We start from the raw sequence: 21076 nt of genomic DNA, 5'->3' as shown, positions 1-21076 counted from the left end.
AATAAAGGGCTGTGAGATGGCAGGGCAGCCTCGGGCAGCAACTGGGCAGGCAGATTGGGCCCATACCCCTATACAGTCAGGGCACAGGTACCCATAGAACCCCATGATTCCATTTGGAACAGCCCAGTGCAACGTACAAATAGGCCGGGCACTACCCACGGGTGCATCTGGCACAGAGGAGGGAAGAGCTGTATTGGCCCCTCTTCTTCATGTTATTCTGTCTCTCTTTCTACAGCCAACCTGCCGTCCCCACACGCCCTCGTTGCCCGGCTCTTGGTAAGTAGCAACTGATAGAGAGGCTGACTGCCTGCATCCCCTGCTGTGCTTCTCTGCGTGAATAGGTTGGAGTGTGAGCTTCGTAGGGCGCCTCCCTGTACAGAATGTGGGGAACAGGGTTAGGGCTGTCTGACTGCAGGTCTGGGAAGCCAAACTGGGAGCCCTACTGGCAACCCCACTGTCAGCCCCAATGGGAGCTCTACTGGCAGCCCTACTGGCAGCCCTACTGGGAGCCCTACTGGCAGCCCTACTGGGAGCCCTACTGGCAGCCCTACTGGGAGCCCTACTGGCAGCCCTACTGGCAGCCCTACTGGGAGCCCTACTGGGAGCCCTACTGGGAGCCCTACTGGCAGCCCTACTGGCAGCCCTACTGGGAGCCCTACTGGCAGCCCTACTGGCAGCCCTACTGGCAACACTACTGGGAGCCATACTGGCAACCCCACTGTCAGCCCCACTGTCGGCCCCAATGGGAGCCCTACTGGCAGCCCTACTGGCAGCCCTACTGGCAACACTACCGGGAGTCCTACTGGCAACACTACTGGCAACACTACTGGCAGCCCTACTGGCAGCCCTACTGGCAGCCCTACTGGGAGTCCTACTGGGAGCCCTACTGGCAGCCCTACTGGCAGCCCTACTGGCAACACTACTGGCAGCCCTACTGGGAGTCCTACTGGGAGTCCTACTGGCAGCCCTACTGGCAGCCCTACTGGGAGTCCTACTGGGAGTCCTACTGGGAGTCCTACTGGGAGTCCTACTGGCAGCCCTACTGGCAGCCCTACTGGCAGCCCTACTGGGAGTCCTACTGGCAGCCCTACTGGCAGCCCTACTGGGAGTCCTACTGGCAGCCCTACTAGCAGCCCTACTGGGGATCCTACTGGCAGCCCTACTCGCAGCCCTACTGAGAGCTCCTTTGTAAGTGGTAACCTAGGAAAAAAAATTCCAACTGCAAGGTGGCATCTAATAGTCAGAGAGGTTCCACCCAGGAACCGTGTGACAAACCAGGAGAAAGGGGGAGAATCCAGTTATGTGGACTGATGAAGCCAAAATAGAACTTTCTGGCTTAAAGGGGTTGTTCACCTAGTTAACTTTTAGTATGAAACAATTTCCAGTTGGTCTTCATTTTTAATTATTTGTAGTTTTTAGTTATTTCACTTTCGTGTTTCAGCAGCTATCTGGTTGCTAGGGTACACATTTCCTTAGTAACCAGGAAGTGAATTAAATGAGAGACAGGGATATGAATAGAGGAAGGACTGAATAGAAAGATAAGGAATAAAAAGTAACAATAACAATAAAAATGGAGCCTCACAGAGCAATAGGGTTTGGCTGCCGGGGTCAGTGACCCCCATTTGAAAGCTGCAAAGAGTCAGAAGAAAAAGGTGAATAATTCAAAAACTATAAAAAAAAAATAGTGAAGCCCAATTCGTTACACACTCACACATTTGGTATTGGATCATGTTTTTTTCATTAAATACAGGAGCAAATATTATCACTTTTGTTTCACTGGGTTTCATTTCAGGTGGCCGCTGCTGCATTGGAGCCCGGGGATGGGCGGAGCTCCGCTGCACTCCGCCTTCTCAATGTCATGCAGATTAATATCCACCCGACAGTGGGCCGGTGCTGGGACCAGGAGATTCCTTTACTGCTGAACTGCTTGGAAGGTACGGTGGCCTGGTGGGGCTTATTAGAGGGGAAATAAAAGTGGTTGTGGCCGGACCATTAGTGTATAAGGGTAGCAAGTGGTGCACAGAAGCTGCGCTCTTCCAACTTCCATTAACTGCCCCCCCCTAGGGTGCAACGAAGCATAAATGTAGGTATCATGTGCTTCCCTGCAGATTGCAGTGCAGCTCCACTTATTATCCCCGCGGCGCAGCTCCACTTATTATCCCCCGGCGCAGCTCCACTTATTATCCCCGGCGCAGCTCCACTTATTATCCCCCCGGGGCAGCTCCACTTATCATCCCCCCGGGGCAGCTCCACTTATTATCCCCCCGGCGCAGCTCCACTTATTATCCCCCCGGGGCAGCCCCACTTATTATCCCCCCGGGGCAGCTCCACTTATCATCCCCCCGGGGCAGCTCCACTTATCATCCCCCCGGGGCAGCTCCACTTATCATCCCCCCCGGGGCAGCTCCACTTATCATCCCAGTAACGCAGCTCCACTTATTATCCCCTCGGCGCAGCTCCACTTATTATCCCCCCGGCGCAGCTCCACTTATTATCCCCCCGGCGCAGCTCCACTTATTATCCCCCCGGCGCAGCTCCACTTATTATCCCCCCGGCGCAGCTCCACTTATTATCCCCCGGGCAGCTCCACTTATTATCCCCCCGGGGCAGCTCCACTTATTATCCCCCCGGGGCAGCTCCACTTATTATCCCCCCGGGGCAGCCCCACTTATTATCCCCCCGGGGCAGCCCCACTTATTATCCCCCCGGGGCAGCTCCACTTATTATCCCCCCCTGGGGCAGCTCCACTTATCATCCCCGCGACGCAGCTCCACTTATTATCCCCCCGGGGCAGCTCCACTTATCATCCCAGTGACGCAGCTCCACTTATTATCCCCCCGGGGCAGCTCCACTTATCATCCCAGTGACGCAGCTCCACTTATTATCCCCCCCGGCGCAGCTCCACTTATTATCCCCCCGGCGCAGCTCCACTTATTATCCCCCCTGGGGCAGCTCCACTTATTATCCCCCCTGGGGCAGCTCCACTTATTATCCCCCCGGGGCAGCTCCACTTATTATCCCCCCGGGGCAGCTCCACTTATTATTGGAGCTGTTTCTGAGGCCTGACCCAGTATCCCCCCTGGATATACAGTATTTGCCTCTCTGCTGTTTATTGACCTCCCTGGGACTCACAAGGAATCTCCTCTCCCATAGAGCACGGAGCTGAATCTCTTCTGCAGCAAAATGAATGGGAAGATAAGATGCTCAAGGTAAAACAAACAGACCCGGACTGGCCTGTGGGTTCTGGCAAATGCTAGGGGGGGGGGGGGGGGGTCACTATTTATTGGGCTGGGGGGGCTGTTTGTGCCTCTGGGTACTGGGAATGCCAGGGGGGCTATAAGGTGCCACAGACAGTCACTATTTATTGGGCTGGGGGGGCTGTTTGTGCCTCTGGGTACTGGGAATGCCAGGGGGGCTGTAAGGTGCCACAGACAGTCACTATTTATTGGGCTGGGGGGGGCTGTTTGTGCCTCTGGGTACTGGGAATGCCAGGGGGGCTGTAAGGTGCCACAGACAGTCACTATTTATTGGGCTGGGGGGGGGCTGTTTGTGCCTCTGGGTACTGGGAATGCCAGGGGGGCTGTAAGGTGCCACAGACAGTCACTATTTATTGGGCTGGGGGGGCTGTTTGTGCCTCTGGGTACTGGGAATGCCAGGGGGGCTGTAAGGTGCCACAGACAGTCACTATTTATTGGGCTGGGGGGGCTGTTTGTGCCTCTGGGTACTGGGAATGCCAGGGGGGCTGTAAGGTGCCACAGACAGTCACTATTTATTGGGCTGGGGGGGGCTGTTTGTGCCTCTGGGTACTGGGAATGCCAGGGGGGCTGTAAGGTGCCACAGACAGTCACTATTTATTGGGCTGGGGGGGGCTGTTTGTGCCTCTGGGTACTGGGAATGCCAGGGGGGCTATAAGGTGCCACAGACAGTCACTATTTATTGGGCTGGGGGGGGGGGGGCTGTTTGGGCCTCTGGGTACTGGGAATGCCAGGGGGGCTATAAGGTGCCACAGACAGTCACTATTTATTGGGCTGGGGGGGGCTGTTTGTGCCTCTGGGTACTGGGAATGCCAGGGGGGCTGTAAGGTGCCACAGACAGTCACTATTTATTGGGCTGGGGGGGCTGTTTGTGCCTCTGGGTACTGGGAATGCCAGGGGGGCTGTAAGGTGCCACAGACAGTCACTATTTATTGGGCTGGGGGGGGCTGTTTGTGCCTCTGGGTACTGGGAATGCCAGGGTCTATTTTGAACCCCAGTCTAGGCCTGAAAGCAACTCTAGGGGTCAGAGTAACCCAGAATTTCCTGTAAACCATGTACCTGTAATCGCCACCAGGGGGGGTATATATACCAGGAATACTCAGTGTTAACCATTTAATATCTCCTCACCACCCGGGGGCAGTATAACCCAGAATATCCAGTATAAACCATTTTATTGGTACCAGTAATCACCACAGGGGGCAGTATAGCTGCTCATTTTCCAGTTAGGGGCCTTATAGTTATTAAACATTAATATCAAACAAGGATTTCCTTAAACAAAGAGGTCTTCTAGGGCCGTAAGTTTCCTAGTCTGGCCCTTGGCCCTGTTGGACAGCCCTGTGTGTCTCCATACAGCAGGGGGGACGCATTCAGCAACAGAGAATTAATGCAGATGCTTAGGAACCTCTGGCCTCTCCTTGTCTGGTAGGGCATGATGGGAGTTGTAGTTTTGCTTTGTGTCCTTAACCTCCCAAGGCTACACTGGGTTTTGGGTCTGTGTGTGTAAGTTCTTGTGTTTCCCTGTGCAGTTCCTGGGGGTCACCCTACAGGCTGTGGCCGATGATAAGTGGATCAGCCAACTGGGCCAGGAGATGCACCAACAGCTGCTCAGCTACAATTCCCTCCCCCTGGAGAAGGTCAGTGCCTGGGGGGGTACCAGCCTTGCAGCGCCCCCTATACACTTATACAGGGAATGTGTATTAGTGTCTGAGAGAAGTAACATGGCAGCTCCCACCTGTATGTAGAGCAGATAAAGGGCAAGTAAGCCCTAAGGCTCATGTGTTTTTGCCGGCAGAACTTCCTGTACAAATGCATTGGGACGACGCTGGCCGCCTGCGAGAAGCGCGAGGTGGTGAGGAAACAGCTGCAGGTCTTATTGAGCACCGCCCGGTACCAGGAGGAGTCTGAGCGGGAGGTACGGGGGGCCCAGGGTGGGGGGGGGGGGGGATTGGGGAGGGTTCTGGGCATTTTCGGGCTTGGTACTTAATGACACAATGTCACACTCAAGATGTCTCAAGATGTAGTAAGTGACTGAGTATTCTTGGTTCTGATTGGTTCTATATATCCCAAGCCCAGTAAGTGACTGGGTTCTACTGGCACTTCTTACTACTGAGTGCTATTCCTGTATTTACCACTAGGTGGGAGTATTTTTAGCAATGCAGCTGTCAAGGAGCTGTTATCTTGTTACCTTTCCATTGTTCTGCTGATTGGCTTCTGGGGGGGAAGGGGGGGGGTATCACTCCAACCTGCAGCGCAGCAGTAAAGAGAGACTGTAGTTTATCAGAGCACAGGTCACATGGCTGGGGGCACCTGGGAAACTAAGGTATGGCTAGCCCCCACATCAAAATTAAATATAAAAAAATATTTTGCTCTTTTGAAAAAATGGATGTCAGTGCAGGATTCTGCTGGGGGAGCGCCAGTAACTGGGGGGTTAAGCCACTGGCTTTGGGCGCAGTGGGGTCCCCGTTTCTATGCGTGTGTGGCACTGACTCTCTCCCCCTAGGGTTTGGCCGTGGCGTTTGGCATTTGCTCGGCGCGGCACTTGGACGAGGCGCTGGACACGCTGGGCGACTTCCTCAAGTCTGACATCATGAAGAGGAACGCGGGGATATTCAATCTGTTCAAGGTGCGCCATCCTGCCCCATCCTGCCCCATCCTGCCCCATCCTGCCCCATCCTGCCCCATCCTGCCCCGAACCAGCACTGTTACATAGATTACTTGTCGTCTGTCTCTCCGTGTCTGTCTGTCTCTCCGTGTCTGTCTGTCTCTCCGTGTCTGTCTGTCTCTCCGTGTCTGTCTGTCTGTCTCTCCGTGTCTGTCTGTCTGTCTCTCCGTGTCTGTCTGTCTGTCTCTCCGTGTCTGTCTGTCACTCTGTCTCTCCATGCCTGTCTGTCTCTCCATGTCTGTCTGTCTCTTCTTGTCTGTCTCTCCTTGTCTGTCAGTCTGGCTCTCCATGTCTGTCTGTCTCTCCGTGTCTGTCTGTCTCTCCTTGTCTGTCAGTCTGACTCTCCATGTCTGTCTGTCTCTCCGTGTCTGTCTGTCTCTCCGTGTCTGTCTGTCTCTCCTTGTCTGTCAGTCTGGCTCTCCATGTCTGTCTGTCTCTCCATGTCTGTCTGTCTCTCCGTGTCTGTCTGTCTCTCCTTGTCTGTCAGTCTGGCTCTCCATGTCTGTCTGTCTCTCCGTGTCTGTCTGTCTCTCCGTGTCTGTCTGTCTCTCCTTGTCTGTCAGTCTGGCTCTCCATGTCTGTCTGTCTCTCCGTGTCTGTCTGTCTCTCCGTGTCTGTCTGTCTCTCCTTGTCTGTCAGTCTGGCTCTCCATGTCTGTCTGTCTCTCCGTGTCTGTCTGTCTCTCCGTGTCTGTCTGTCTCTCCTTGTCTGTCAGTCTGGCTCTCCATGTCTGTCTGTCTCTCCATGTCTGTCTGTCTCTCCGTGTCTGTCTGTCTCTCCTTGTCTGTCAGTCTGGCTCTCCATGTCTGTCTGTCTCTCCTTGTCTGTCAGTCTGTCTCTCCATGTCTGTCTGTCTCTCCATGTCTGTCTGTCTCTCCGTGTCTGTCTGTCTCTCCATGTCTGTCTGTCTCTCCATGTCTGTCTGTCTCTCCGTGTCTGCCTGTCAGTATAACTTTATTTATAAAGCGCTACATGATCTGTACAACCTGACAGAGTAGAGCGGTACCCCCAGGTATAAATATGACACAATAGGACCCTGGCCTGTAGAGCTTACAGTCTAAGCGGGTAGATGCCATACAGACATAAATCAAAGGGGAAGAGTGTACAGAGGCTTGGGGTATTTAGAAAAGTGTGGGGTAAATTGTATCCTCCTGCTGTGCCTGTGGCCCCCTGAGTCGCTCTCCCATTGGATAAAAGGCTTCTGCTGCCCGGTCAGTGGGACGGTTGGACTTTGCCCCAGGAACCTTGTTTACAGGCTGAGGCCCCCACTCGGCGCTCTCGGTGACGCACGGCGCGGGGAATGTTAATTCAATATTCAGATCTCTCTGTAATGGACAAAGCAGAGTTGGTTCTGCTCCATCGTTGCGGATTTCTGGGGGTGTAGGACATGGCCGCCGCTTCCTCTCACAGGACTTTGCTGCTCCTCCCCCTGCCCGGTGCCACTGGGTCGCACAAATGTCATTCCAAGCTTCAGCTTCACGGGGCTTTTAGTGAATAGGTCCCCGGGCCCCATTGGTGGTACCTTCAGTATCAGAAGGGGTAGCCCTTTGGAACCAGTATCATTTGGGGTAAATTTGGGGCAGTGGTTCTGAGCTGGAGGGGCAGGTATCTTGAAGGACACCAAGAGATGGATTTTGGGTCTCCCCATTGTATTTAGGAACCCCCAAAGCCGGACTGTCGTTCTCCCAGGAGTGTGCGACCCCGAACCAGCCTTGGGGCAGGAAAGAATTATAGACCAAAGTTGCCCAATGTTACATGTAGGAGGCAGTTATTTCCTATACTGGGGCCAATAATGATTGATATGAAGAAGTCTATGGAGCCCTTGGGCAGATTGGCCACATACAAAGCCTCCTCTTGGGCAGCCCTGATCCAAAGGAAAGTATTCAGCACAACACAGGGAAGTCTCTCTGGATCCCAATAGAACCAGAGTTCTGCTCTTGGGTCGGTACCACTGGCTGATATGGGCCAAACCTTCCATAGACTTCACCAGACTGACTGAGCTTCCCCTGCTCCTACAGTGACGGAACATTCCGTGCCTTGGCCCAAATGACCATTATTTGGTTCTGCCCATCTTGGGCTCCGTTGCCTCTGATACTTTTGTACCTAGCCTTTAGGGGCCACAGGGGCTATTCTAGGTACCCCGAGGCAGTTAGGAGTAGGGTGGGGCTTATGGGGCAATATTTGTTGGTGATGCCCAGTTTGGTGCTATTTATTGGCAGAAGTGAGAGCTATGTTTCCCTTGCAGGACCGGGCCGATGGGGATCTGGAGAAGATCAAGAGCTCGCTCATCCTCTGTTACGGTTACGTTACCGTTTACGCTCCCATTGAACTTGTTCTTCCCCGGATCGAGTGTGAGATCCTGCGCAACGTCTTTAGCTACTTCCACACCAAGGTAAGTGGCACCGGGTATAAGGGGCGTTCCCTGGGTGCCCCTCTTGCCCCATTGCACTGCCCCCTATAGAGCTACTGGGGTTATTAATTCTAACACTGAATGGCTGCTCAGTGGCGGCTGTTTGTGCATAAATATGTGCCAGCTGTTATGCCCCCATTCCTCCTATAGATCTAACCCCGCCCCTCTCCCCTGCCACCCAGCTCTTAATGGTACGTTCCTAACCTTCTGTTCTCCTGGTTTAACCCACCCCGCCCCTCTCCCCTGCCACCCGGCTCTTAATGGTATGTTCCTAACCTTCTTTTCTCCTGGTTTGACCCGCCCCTCTCCCCTGCCACCCGCCTCTTAATGGTACGTTCCTAACCCTCTCTTCTCCTGGTTTGACCCACCCCGCCCCTCTTCCCTGCCACCTGGTTCTTAATGGTACGTTCCTAACCTTCTCTTCTCCTGGTTTGACCCACCCCGCCCCTCTCCCCTGCCACCCGCCTCTTAATGGTATGTTCCTAACCTTCTTTTCTCCTGGTTTGACCCGCCCCTCTCCCCTGCCACCCGCCTCTTAATGGTATGTTCCTAACCCTCTCTTCTCCTGGTTTGACCCACCCCGCCCCTCTTCCCTGCCACCTGGTTCTTAATGGTACGTTCCTAACCTTCTTTTCTCCTGGTTTGACCCACCCCGCCCCTCTCCCCTGCCACCCGGCTCTTAATGGTACGTTCCTAACCTTCTTTTCTCCTGGTTTGACCCGCCCCTCTCCCCTGCCACCCGCCTCTTAATGGTATGTTCCTAACCCTCTCTTCTCCTGGTTTGACCCACCCCGCCCCTCTTCCCTGCCACCTGGTTCTTAATGGTACGTTCCTAACCTTCTCTTCTCCTGGTTTGACCCACCCCGCCCCTCTCCCCTGCCACCCGGCTCTTAATGGTACGTTCCTAACCTTCTGTTCTCCTGGTTTGACCCATCAGGTTCTGGGGATAAAGGTAGAGCCCAAGGTACAGTCTTCCAAATGTCACAGGTCTCTTCTCTCTACTTCTGTCTCTCAACTGTCTCTCTGCTGGGAACTCTGTGCCTAAGTGTAGTGTAGAACTGTGTGTGGGTACTGCCAGCCAATTGTCCATAACTGCTTCAATCAGCCCTCCCTATAAGCTCCTCCCCTAAAGTCTCCTGTCAGCCCTCCTTATTAGGCTCCTCCCCAACTGCTCAACTCTGCTCTCCCTATAAGCTCCTCCCCTAAAGTCTCCTGTCAGCCCTCTTTATTAGGCTCCTCCCCAACTGCTCCACTCTGCTCTCCCTATAAGCTCCTCCCCTAAAGTCTCCTGTCAGCCCTCCTTATTAGGCTCCTCCCCAACTGCTCCACTCTGCTTTCCCTATAAGCTCCTCCCGTAAAAGTCTCCTGTCAGCCCTCCTAATTAGGCTCCTCCCCAACTGCTCCTGTTAGCCCTCCCTATAATTCTCCTTTGTAGTAATTGTGCTGGGACATGTAATTGCTTCTGCCTTGGCCTGTGGGAGGGGCTTGCATTTACCCCATGTAGTGAGGGTTATCAGGGCAGCTAGGGGTACAAATCTCTCTGTGAGTCTCTGTTACGCTGCAATATTAACCCTTCCACCTCCATCCATCACTAATACTCTGTGTGGGGGTGGGGCTGCCTCCCTCTGTGACAAACCACGTGGGACATTTCATTCATCATTTTGGGATTATGGTACGTACGGAACCCCCATCCCTGCAGTACAGAACCCCCATCCCTGCAGTACAGAACCCCCATCCCTGCAGTACGGAACCCCCATCCCTGCAGTACGGAACCCCCATCCCTGCAGTACGGAACCCCCATCCCTGCAGTACAGAACCCCCATCCCTGCAGTACAGAACCCTCTTATTGTTACATGTACGAGCTCTAATGTACCTGTAATGAGACTCTATATTATACTGCCTGGGTCTTGGCCCAATATACAGTCTCTATATTATACTGCCTGGGTCTTGGCCCAATATACAGTCTCTATATTATACTGCCTGGGTCTTGGCCCAATATACAGTCTCTATATTATACTGCCCGGGCCTCGGCCCAATATACAGTCTCTATATTATACTGCCCGGGCCTCGGCCCAATATACAGTCTCTATATTATACTGCCCGGGCCTCGGCCTAATATACAGTCTCTATATTATACTGCCCAGGCCTCTGCCTAATATACAGTCTCTATATTATACTGCCCGGGCCTCTGCCTAATATACAGTCTCTATATTATACTGCCCGGGCCTCTGCCTAATATACAGTCTCTATATTATACTGCCCGGGCCTCTGCCTAATATACAGTCTCTATATTATACTGCCCGGGCCTCGGCCCAATATACAGTCTCTATATTATACTGCCCGGGCCTCGGCCTAATATACAGTCTCTATATTATACTGCCCGGGCCTCGGCCCAATATACAGTCTCTATATTATACTGCCCGGGCCTCGGCCCAATATACAGTCTCTATATTATACTGCCCGGGCCTCGGCCTAATATACAGTCTCTATATTATACTGCCCGGGCCTCGGCCCAATATATAGTTTCTATATTATACTGCCCGGGCCTCTGCCTAATATACAGTTTCTATATTATACTGCCCGGGCCTCGGCCCAATATACAGTCTCTATATTATACTGCCCGGGCCTCGGCCCAATATACAGTCTCTATATTATACTGCCCGGGCCTCGGCCCAATATACAGTCTCTATATTATACTGCCTGGGCCTCGGCCCAATATACAGTCTCTATATTATACTGCCCGGGCCTCGGCCCAATATACAGTCTCTATATTATACTGCCCGGGCTCCGGGGTGTTGCTTTCTCTCCCCCCTCTCCCCAAGGCCTCCAGTGTAACTGGCCATGACCCATGGGGCTCCCACTTGTCCATGTTGAGTGGCAAGAGGTTTGTGCCAATGCCAGCCTACAGCAGGGGGCAGTTAGTGTGGCACAATGTTGCACTTTGGACTAGTGCTGTTCTCAGTGTAAGACTTTCCTCCAGGGGCCCGGGCACCTCTCTGTGGCCACTCATGTGCCCCTTCCCCAAGGAAACGGTTGTTTCTTTCTATATTGGCTGGGAAAGTGGAGGCCACGTGCCCCTGGTATGTGTGAATTTAGGTGCAGTTCCTTGTCCCACCACCAGGGAGCAGGCTCAGACTGGGACTGATGGGGCTGTTAGGTGCTGCCAGAGGAACCTTTATTCCTGGGACAGTTGGAGGTGGGGGGGAAGCTAAAGGGGCCCTAATAACCCCTGGGGGGGCCTAAGAAGCCCTGGTTTTACAGAAGAGAAGACTTTGGACCAGGGGTTCCTGCCTGTGACATGTGACACGGGGCCCATATACAGAACCCCAGGAGCAGAGAGGAGAGATTGGGTCGTGGGTGCCTCATGTTTCCCCCATTATAGGGGCCCTACATTATATTGCCCACCCTCGGTGGCCGCTAAGGCTTTGGCCATTTAGGAAGGGGCAATTGTAGTTTCCCTAGTAACAGCCATGGGGATCAGGGGGATCTGTTACAGGAAAGTGATTGTTACATCATGGGACTGGGGCTGTATGACATCATTGTTCCTGGGGGAGCCTGGGGGCTAATACACACCGTATGGGCAGCAGCCCACTAGCCGCCGTCCTTCGAGTCTGTGCACTTCCTCCGGCCAGAAATGGTTTCCGCTCAGCGGATCCTCTGTCTGCGCTAATCCCCCCCTATCACTCCCGGGGGGCCCCACACTCCCACACAGGCCAAGGTGTGCACTGAACTCAGGCCTGCCTCGTGCAACACACACGTCTGCCACCGGCGTAACCCTTTCCTGCCTCACTCACTCTCTCCTGCCTGAGCCTTGCACACTCACTCTCTCCTGCCTGAGCCTTGCACACTCACTCTCTTCTGCCTGAGCCTTGCACACTCACTCGCACACTCACTCTCTCCTGCCTGAGCCTTGCACACTCACTCTCTTCTGCCTGAGCCTTGCACACTCACTCTCTTCTGCCTGAGCCTTGCACACTCACTCTCTCCTGCCTGAGCCTTGCACACTCACTCTCTTCTGCCTGAGCCTTGCACACTCACTCTCTTCTGCCTGAGCCTTGCACACTCACTCGCACACTCACTCTCTCCTGCCTGAGCCTTGCACACTCACTCTCTCCTGCCTGAGCCTTGTACACTCACTCGCACACTCACTCTCTCCTGCCTGAGCCTTGCACACTCACTCTCTCCTGCCTGAGCCTTGCACACTCACTCGCACACTCACTCTCTCCTGCCTGAGCCTTGCACACTCACTCTCTCCTGCCTGAGCCTTGCACACTCACTCGCACACTCACTCTCTCCTGCCTGAGCCTTGCACACTCACTATCAGACTCTCTCCTGCCTGGGCCTTGCACACTCACTCGCACACTCACTCTCTCCTGCCTGAGCCTTGCACACTCACTATCACACTCGCTCTCTCCTGCCTGAGCCTTGCACACTCACTCTCTCCTGCCTGAGCCTTGCACACTCACTGGCACACTCGCTCTCTCCTGCCTGAGCCTCGCACACTCACTCTCTCCTGCCTGAGCCTTGCACACTCACTTGCACACTCACTCTCTCCTGCCTGAGCCTTGCACACTCACTTGCACACTCACTCTCCCCTGCCTGAGCCTTGCACACTTACTTGCACACTCACTCATCGCTCACTCTCTCCTGCCTGAGCCTTGCACACTCACTCTCTCCTGCCTGAGCCTTGCACACTCGCTCATCGCTCACTCTCTCCTGCCTGAGCCTTGCACACTCACTCTCTCCTGCCTGAGCCTTGCACACTTACTTGCACACTCGCTCATCGCTCACTCTCTCCTGCCTGAGCCTTGCACACTCACACACAGCTCACTCTCTCCTGCCTGAGCCTTGCACACTCACAGCTCACTCTCTCCTGCCTGAGCCTTGCACACTCACTCACACACAGCTCACTCTCTCCTGCCTGAGCCTTGCACACTCACTCGCTCACAGCTCACTCTCTCCTGCCTGAGCCTTGCACACTCACTCGCTCACAGCTCACTCTCTCCTGCCTGAGCCTTGCACACTCGCTCACTCTCTCCTGCCTGAGTCTTGCACACTCACTCACACACAGCTCACTCTCTCCTGCCTGAGCCTTGCACACTCACTCACACACAGCTCACTCTCTCCTGCCTGAGCCTTGCACACTCACTCACACACAGCTCACTCTCTCCTGCCTGAGCCTTGCACACTCACTCGCTCACAGCTCACTCTCTCCTGCCTGAGCCTTGCACACTCACTCACACACAGCTCACTCTCTCCTTTTACATTAACATTTATTTATAAAGCGCCAACATACCCCGCAGCGCTGTACAATAAGTGGGTTACATACATTGGGCATACAGAGTAACATATAAAGCAATCAGTAACCGATACAAGAGGTGAAGAGGGCCCTGCCCAAAAGAGCTTACAATCTACAAAGAACTTACAATCTCCTGCCTGAGCCTTGCACACTCACTCTCTCACAGCTCACTCTCTCCTGCCTGAGCCTTGCACACTCGCTCACTCTCTCCTGCCTGAGTCTTGCACACTCACTTGCACACTCACACACAGCTCATTCACTAATAGTACAACAAATCCAATCTCAGTGGTGTGAATAAGTGAATACAAGGCCCCCCCTGGATTTGCTCTTTGTCCTTTCCCAGTGCCCTGTGCTTTCTGTATCTAAGAGGTAAATTTAACCCTTCTCTCTCCACCCCCTACCCCTGTTTCTCTCCTGCTGCTGCCCCAGGATCTGACCCTCAAGCTCTGCCTCATCAGAACCATCTCCATGATTGGCCTGGCCATCTGCAGCAGCACCCAGGCCGGCTTCTTCCACTTCTCCCGCAAAGCCGAGCTCCTCTCTCATCTCCTGGTGAGTGATGGGGAGGGCTGGGTGCTGGGGTGGTGAGTGAGGGCTGGGTGCTGGGGAGGGCTGGGTGCTGGGAGGTGAGTGAGGGCTGGGTGCTGGGAGGTGAGTGAGGGCTGGGTGCTGGGGAGGGATGGGTGCTGGGAGGTGAGTGAGGGCTGGGTGTTGGGGTGGTGAGTGAGGGCTGGGTGCTGGGAGGTGAGTGAGGGCTGGGTGCTGGGAGGTGAGTGAGGGCTGAGTGACGGGGAGGGCTGGGTGCTGGGGAGGTGAGTGATGGGGAGGGCTGGGTGCTGGGGAGGTGAGTGAGGGCTGAGTGATGGGGAGGGCTGGGTGCTGGGGTGGTGAGTGAGGGCTGGGTGCTGGGGAGGGCTGGGTGCTGGGGAGGTGAGTGAGGGCTGAGTGATGGGGAGGGCTGGGTGCTGGGAGGTGAGTGACGGCTGGGTAATGGGGAGGGCTGGGTGCTAGGGAGGCGAGCGTCAGTGATGGGTGGATGCTGGGGAGGTGAGTGTCGGGTGGGTGTTGGGGAGGTGAGTGTCGGTGAGGGGTGGGTGCTGGGGAGGTGAGTGTCAGTGGTGGGTGGATGCTGGGGAGGTGAGTGCCGGTGAGGGGTGGGTGCTGGGGAGGTGAGTGGTGGGTGCTAGGGAGGTGAGTGGTGGGTGCTGGGGAGGCGAGTGAGGGCTGAGTGTCGGTGAGGGGTGGGTGCTGGGAGTTGAGTGTCGGTGAGGGGTGGGTGCTGGGGAGGCGAGTGTCGGTGAGGGGTGGGTGCTGGGGAGGCGAGTGTCGGTGAGGGGTGGGTGCTGGGGAGGCGAGTGTCGGTGAGGGGTGAGTGCTGGGGTGGCGAGTGTCGGTGACGGGTGGGTGCTGGGGAGGCAAGTGTCGGTGAGGGGTGGGTGCTGGGGAGGTGAGTGTCAGTGGCGGGTGGATGCTGGGGAGGTGAGTGCCGGTGAGAGGTGGGTGCTGGGGAGGTGAGTGGTGGGTGCTAGGGAGGTGAGTGGTGGGTGCTGGGGAGGCGAGTGAGGGCTGAGTGTTGGTGAGGGGTGGGTGCTGGGAGGTGAGTGTCAGTGAGGGGTGGGTGCTGGGGAGGCGAGTGTCGGTGAGGAGTGGGTGCTGGGGAGGTGAGTGTCGGTGAGGGGTGGGTGCTGGGGAGGTGAGTGTCGGTGAGGGGTGGGTGCTGGGAGGTGAGTGTCGGTGAGGGGTGGGTGCTGGGGAGGTGAGTGTCGGTGAGGGGTGGGTGCTGGGGAGGTGAGTGTCGGTGAGGGCTGGGTGCAGGGAGGTGAGTGAGGGTGAGGGGTGGGTGCTGGGAGGTCAGTGAGGGTGAGGGGTGGGTGCTAGGGAGGTGAGTGTCGGTGAGGGTGCAGGGGAGGTGAGTGGCGGTGGAGTTCCTGGGTGCTGAGGATACAGTTCTTCCTGCCAAATGTCCTTCGGTCCCAGCCGTATCTGGAATAGGGGGGGCTGGTAAACATAGTAACATAGTAACATAGTAAGTTGGGTTGAAAAAAGACATACGTCCATCAAGTTCAACCATAATGCCTATACCTAACCTGCCTAACTACAAGTTGATCCAGAGGAAGGCAAAAAACCCCATCTGAAGCCTCTCTAATTTGCCTCAGAGGGGAAAAAATTCCTTCCTGACTCCAAGATGGCAATCGGACCAGTCCCTGTATCAACTTGTACTAAGAGCTATCTCCCATAACCGTGTATTCCCTCACTTGCTAAGAATCCATCCAGCCCCTTCTTAAAGCTATATAATGTATCAGCCAGTACGACTGATTCGGGGAGGGGGGACCCCACAACCTCACAGCTCTCACTGTAAAAAATCCTTTCCGAATATTTAAATGGAACCTCCCTTCTTCTAAACGGAGTGGGTGCCCTCGTGTCCGTTGGAAGGACCTACTGGTAAATAAAACATTAGAGAGGTTATTATATGATCCCTTTATATATTTATACATAGTTATCATGTCACCTCTTAAGCGCCTCTTCTCCAGTGTAAACAGACCCAACTGGGCCAGTCTTTCTTCATAACTGAGACTTCCCATACCCTTTACCAGCTTAGTTGCCCTTCTCTGGACCCTCTCTAGCTCAATAATGTCCCGTTTGAGCACTGGAGACCAAAACTGAACAGCATATTCTAGATGGGGCCTTACCAGTGCTCTGTAAAGGGGAAGAATAACCCCCTCCTCCCGTGAATCTATACCCCTTTTAATACAGCTCAATACCCTGTTTGCCCTTGCAGCTGCTGCCTGGCATTGCTTGCTACAGCCAAGTTTATTATCTACAAGGACTCCAAGCTCCTTCTCCATTATGGATTTGCCTAGTGCAGTCCCATTAAGGGTATACGGGGCTTGCATATTTTTACATCCCAGGTGCATGACCTTACATTTATCCACATTAAATCTCATCTGCCACTTAGCTGCCCAGATTGCCAGTTGGCCAAGATCCTGCTGCAGGGATGTCACATCCTGGATAGAATTGACTGGTTTGTCATCTGCAAACACTGATACATTACTCATAATACCCTCCCCTAAGTCATTTATGAACAAATTAAACAAAAGTGGACCCAGTACAGAACCCTGAGGGACCCCACTGAGAACCTTACTCCAAGTAGAGAATGTGCCATTAACAACCACCCTCTGTACCCGATCCTGTAGCCAGTTTTCTATCCATGTGCAAACGACTTCACTAAGACCAATAGACCTTAGCTTAGAAAGCAGTCGTTTGTGGGGAACGGTATCAAATGCTTTGGCAAAATCCAAATAGATTATATCTACTGCATCCCCACTGTCCAGCTTCTTACTTACCTCATCATAAAAAGCAATTAAATTGGTCTGACATGACCTGTCCTTCATAAAGGGGCCCCCTGTAGGGCTTGTGGGTTCATCACTGTTATTTCTCTGTCTCTGATTCCCGACAGGAATTTATAAAGTCGGAGCCCCCAGACTGCCTGAAATCCGCTCTGCGCCAACGCGCTCTGACTGCCTGCACTTACCTGGTGTATCCTCCCCTGCTGCGCCCCCTGCTGGAAGGTTTGGGCCACGTCACATAACTGTCACTGTGACAGCGCCGGCCCCTTCTCAGTGTATTGTAGCCAATAGTAATGGATTTAACACTGTAAGGGTCATGTATAAAGGCTGGGCAGTAACCCATGGGAACCAATCAGATGAATGTTCAGCCTGCAGCTGGCTGAATAAACCTAATGACTGCTTGGTTGCTATGGGTTACTGCCCGGTGCAAATTTGCCCAGTGCTTATAAATGAGGCCCTGTGTGTGCTGCCCCCTACAGTCTGATTAGCAGCTCACATGGTGTGGAACAGGGGCCCCTGGGATCTGATTGATTGAAATGATTTGCTACACAAGTTGGGGGTCAGTTACACCCAGAGGGAGGGAAGGAGTTGGGGGTCAGGTACACCCAGAGGGAGGGAAGGAGTTGGGGGTCAGTTACGCCCAGAGGGAGGGAAGGAGTTGGGGGTCAGTTACACCCAGAGGGAGGGAAGGAGTTGGGGGTCAGTTATGCCAGAGGGAGGGAAGGAGTTGGGGGTCAGTTACGCCCAGAGGGAGGGAAGGAGTTGGGGGTCAGTTACGCCCAGAGGGAGGGAAGGAGTTGGGGGTCAGTTACACCCAGAGGGAGGGAAGGAGTTGGGGGTCAGTTATGCCAGAGGGAGGGAAGGAGTTGGGGGTCAGTTACACCCAGAGGGAGGGAAGGAGTTGGGGGGGCAGTTACGCCCAGAGGGAGAGAAGGAGTTGGGGGTCAGTTACGCTCAGAGGGAGGGAAGGAGTTGGGGGGGCAGTTATGCCCAGAGGGAGGGAAGGAGTTGGGGGTCAGTTACACCCAGAGGGAGGGAAGGAGTTGGGGGGGCAGTTACACCCAGAGGGAGGGAAGGAGTTGGGGGGGCAGTTACGCCCAGAGGGAGAGAAGGAGTTGGGGGTCAGTTACGCTCAGAGGGAGGGAAGGAGTTGGGGGGGCAGTTATGCCCAGAGGGAGGGAAGGAGTTGGGGGTCAGTTACGCCCAGAGGGAGGGAAGGAGTTGGGGGTCAGTTACACCCAGAGGGAGGGAGGGAAGGAGTTGGGGGTCAGTTACACCCAGAGGGAGGGAGGGAAGGAGTTGGGGGTCAGTTACACCCAGAGGGAGGGAAAGAGTTGGGGGTCAGTTACACCCAGAGGGAGGGAAGGAGTTGGAGGTCAGTTACGCCCAGAGGGAGGGAAGGAGTTGGGGGTCAGTTACACCCAGAGGGAGGGAAGGAGTTGGGGGTCAGTTACACCCAGAGGGAGGGAAGGAGTTGGAGGTCAGTTACGCCCAGAGGGAGGGAAGGAGTTGGGGGTCAGTTACGCCCAGAGGGAGGGAAGGAGTTGGGGGTCAGTTACACCCAGAGGGAGGGAAGGAGTTGGGGGGGGCAGTTATGCCCAGAGGGAGGGAAGGAGTTGGGGGTCAGTTATGCCCAGAGGGAGTGAAGGAGTTGGGGGTCAGTTACGCCCAGAGGGAGGGAAGGAGTTGGGGGTCAGTTACACCCAGAGGGAGGGAGGGAAGGAGTTGGGGGTCAGTTACACCCAGAGGGAGGGAAGGAGTTGGGGGTCAGTTACACCCAGAGGGAGGGAGGGAAGGAGTTGGGGGTCAGTTACACCCAGAGGGAGGGAGGGAAGGAGTTGGGGGTCAGTTACTCCCAGAGGGAGGGAAAGAGTTGGGGGTCAGTTTTGTTCCTTAATTCTAGAATAGTAAATTGGAACCCCCATTAAGTGATGCCAACAAATCAGAGTTGCTTACAACCTGCCTTTCCAGCGTCTTCTCTCTCTCACCAGTGGGCTCCGGGGCCCCAGGAGAGCTGCACATACAGGTACTATCTGTAGTAACTTCTCTCTGGCCTGACATTCTGTGTGTCTGTTGCACTTCCTTCTGCTTCTCTCTCCTGACTCTCCCTCCTTGTTATCCTTACTCTCCCGCCTTGTTATCCTTACTCTCCCGCCTTGTTATCCTTACTCTTCCTCCTTGTTATCCTTACTCTCCCGCCTTGTTATCCTTACTCTCCCTCCTTGTTATCCTTACTCTCCCGCCTTGTTATCCTTACTCTCCCGCCTTGTTATCCTTACTCTCCCGCCTTGTTATCCTTACTCTCCCGCCTTGTTATCCTTACTCTCCCGCCTTGTTATCCTTACTCTCCCTCCTTGTTATCCTTACTCTCCCGCCTTGTTATCCTTACTCTCCCTCCTTGTTATCCTTACTCTCCCTCCTTGTTATCCTTACTCTCCCGCCTTGTTTTCCTTACTCTCCCGCCTTGTTATCCTTACTCTCCCGCCTTGTTATCCTTACTCTCCCGCCTTGTTATCCTTACTCTCCCGCCTTGTTATCCTTACTCTCCCTCCTTGTTATCCTTACTCTCCCTCCTTGTTATCCTTACTCTCCCTCCTTGTTATCCTTACTCTCCCTCCTTGTTATCCTTACTCTCCCGCCTTGTTATCCTGTGTTGCCCCTGCTGGGGAAACTAGTTCTAGTCCCTCTGTGCTTTTTTCTATGCAGACCCTCTACCAAGACACGGTGGAGGCACTGAAGGACTTACTGAGGAGCCTGTTATTGTGGAACCTGACACCGCATGGGCTGCAGGAGATGTTTCAGGTCTGTAGCTGATGTGCCACTTACTCCCTGTAGTACTGCTCTACTCACACAATGTGCCACTTACTCCCTGTAGTACTGCTCTACTCACACAATGTGCCGATTACTCCCTGTAGTACTGCTCTACTCACACAATGTGCCACTTACTCCCTGTAGTACTGCTCTATTCACATGATGTGCCACTTACTCCCTGTAGTACTGCTCTACTCCCACGATGTGCCGTTTACTCCCTGTAGTACTGCTCTATTCACATGATGTGCCACTTACTCCCTGTAGTACTGCTCTACTCCCACGATGTGCCGTTTACTCCCTGTAGTACTGCTTTATTCACATGATGTGCCACTTACTCCCTGTAGTACTGCTCTACTCCCACGATGTGCCACTTACTCCCTGTAGTACTGCTCTACTCACAAGATGATGTGTATCTGACAGGTGCTGGGGCCCTGGATTAAATCAAACAAGGAGCATGAGAGGGACCGGGCCATGGAAGTGAGCGCCGCCCTGCTGGAGTGTTACCTACACAAGCTGAACGTTAATGTGAGTGGCTGTACGTGGGGGGGCAGTTGGTGGTGCCCAGGGCCCTAAGTGCCACTTTGGGGCTCTACTGGTAAAGTGGAAATAGTTCCCGTATTATTGGCGCCCCTAGTGCCCAGCGTGTGGGCCAGAGCCATAGATACCGTTACCTTGTGTACTCTCCTTCCTCTCCCCCCGGCAGGCCATGGTGCCATTTTACTCATCCCATCCCCCCGCTGGGTGCAGGGAGTTACTCTCCTTCCTCTCCCCCCACCAGGCCATAGTGCCATTTTACTCATCCCATCCCCCTGCTGGGTGCAGGGAGTTACTCTCCTTCCTCTCCCCCCACCAGGCCATGGTGCCATTTTACTCACCCCCCTGCTGGGTGCAGGGAGTTACTCTCCTTCCTCTCCCCCCACCAGGCCATAGTGCCATTTTACTCATCCCATCCCCCTGCTGGGTGCAGGGAGTTACTCTCCTTCCTCTCCCCCCACCAGGCCATGGTGCCATTTTACTCACCCCCCCGCTGGGTGCAGGGAGTTACTCTCCTTCCTCTCCCCCCACCAGGCCATGGTGCCATTTTACTCATCCCATCCCCCCGCTGGGTGCAGGGAGTTACTCTCCTTCCTCTCCCCCCACCAGGCCATGGTGCCATTTTACTCATCCCATCCCCCTGCTGGGTGCAGGGAGTTACTCTCCTTCCTCTCCCCCCACCAGGCCATGGTGCCATTTTACTCATCCCATCCCCCCGCTGGGTGCAGGGAGTTACTCTCCTTCCTCTCCCCCCACCAG

General features: G+C 54.5%; 1 protein-coding gene across 4 annotated transcripts in view; it reads left to right on the top strand.

The window, feature by feature from the left end:
- The window catches only part of mroh1 (maestro heat-like repeat family member 1), a 74743-nt gene that overhangs the window by 21713 nt on the left and 31954 nt on the right, over positions 1-21076 (top strand). For 3 of the 4 annotated variants that reach the window (XM_031904563.1, XM_031904562.1, XM_031904565.1), the window contains exons 16-28: positions 236-276; positions 1793-1934; positions 3154-3209; positions 4781-4888; positions 5047-5166; positions 5755-5877; positions 8162-8308; positions 9264-9290; positions 14055-14177; positions 17083-17162; positions 18881-18998; positions 19679-19774; positions 20204-20308. In XM_031904563.1, coding sequence (XP_031760423.1) covers positions 236-276; positions 1793-1934; positions 3154-3209; positions 4781-4888; positions 5047-5166; positions 5755-5877; positions 8162-8308; positions 9264-9290; positions 14055-14177; positions 17083-17162; positions 18881-18998; positions 19679-19774; positions 20204-20308 — 1286 coding nt within the window. The remainder of the gene's footprint in view (positions 1-235; positions 277-1792; positions 1935-3153; positions 3210-4780; positions 4889-5046; positions 5167-5754; positions 5878-8161; positions 8309-9263; positions 9291-14054; positions 14178-17082; positions 17163-18880; positions 18999-19678; positions 19775-20203; positions 20309-21076) is intronic. The other variant, XM_031904566.1, reaches the window with a different exon arrangement.

The sequence above is a fragment of the Xenopus tropicalis genome, chromosome 6 (assembly GCF_000004195.4).
Source record: "Xenopus tropicalis strain Nigerian chromosome 6, UCB_Xtro_10.0, whole genome shotgun sequence".
Classification (NCBI taxonomy): Eukaryota; Metazoa; Chordata; class Amphibia; order Anura; family Pipidae; genus Xenopus; species Xenopus tropicalis.
The sequence above is the reverse complement of the archived record's forward strand: the minus strand, read 5'-3'. Positions and strand labels throughout refer to the sequence as shown.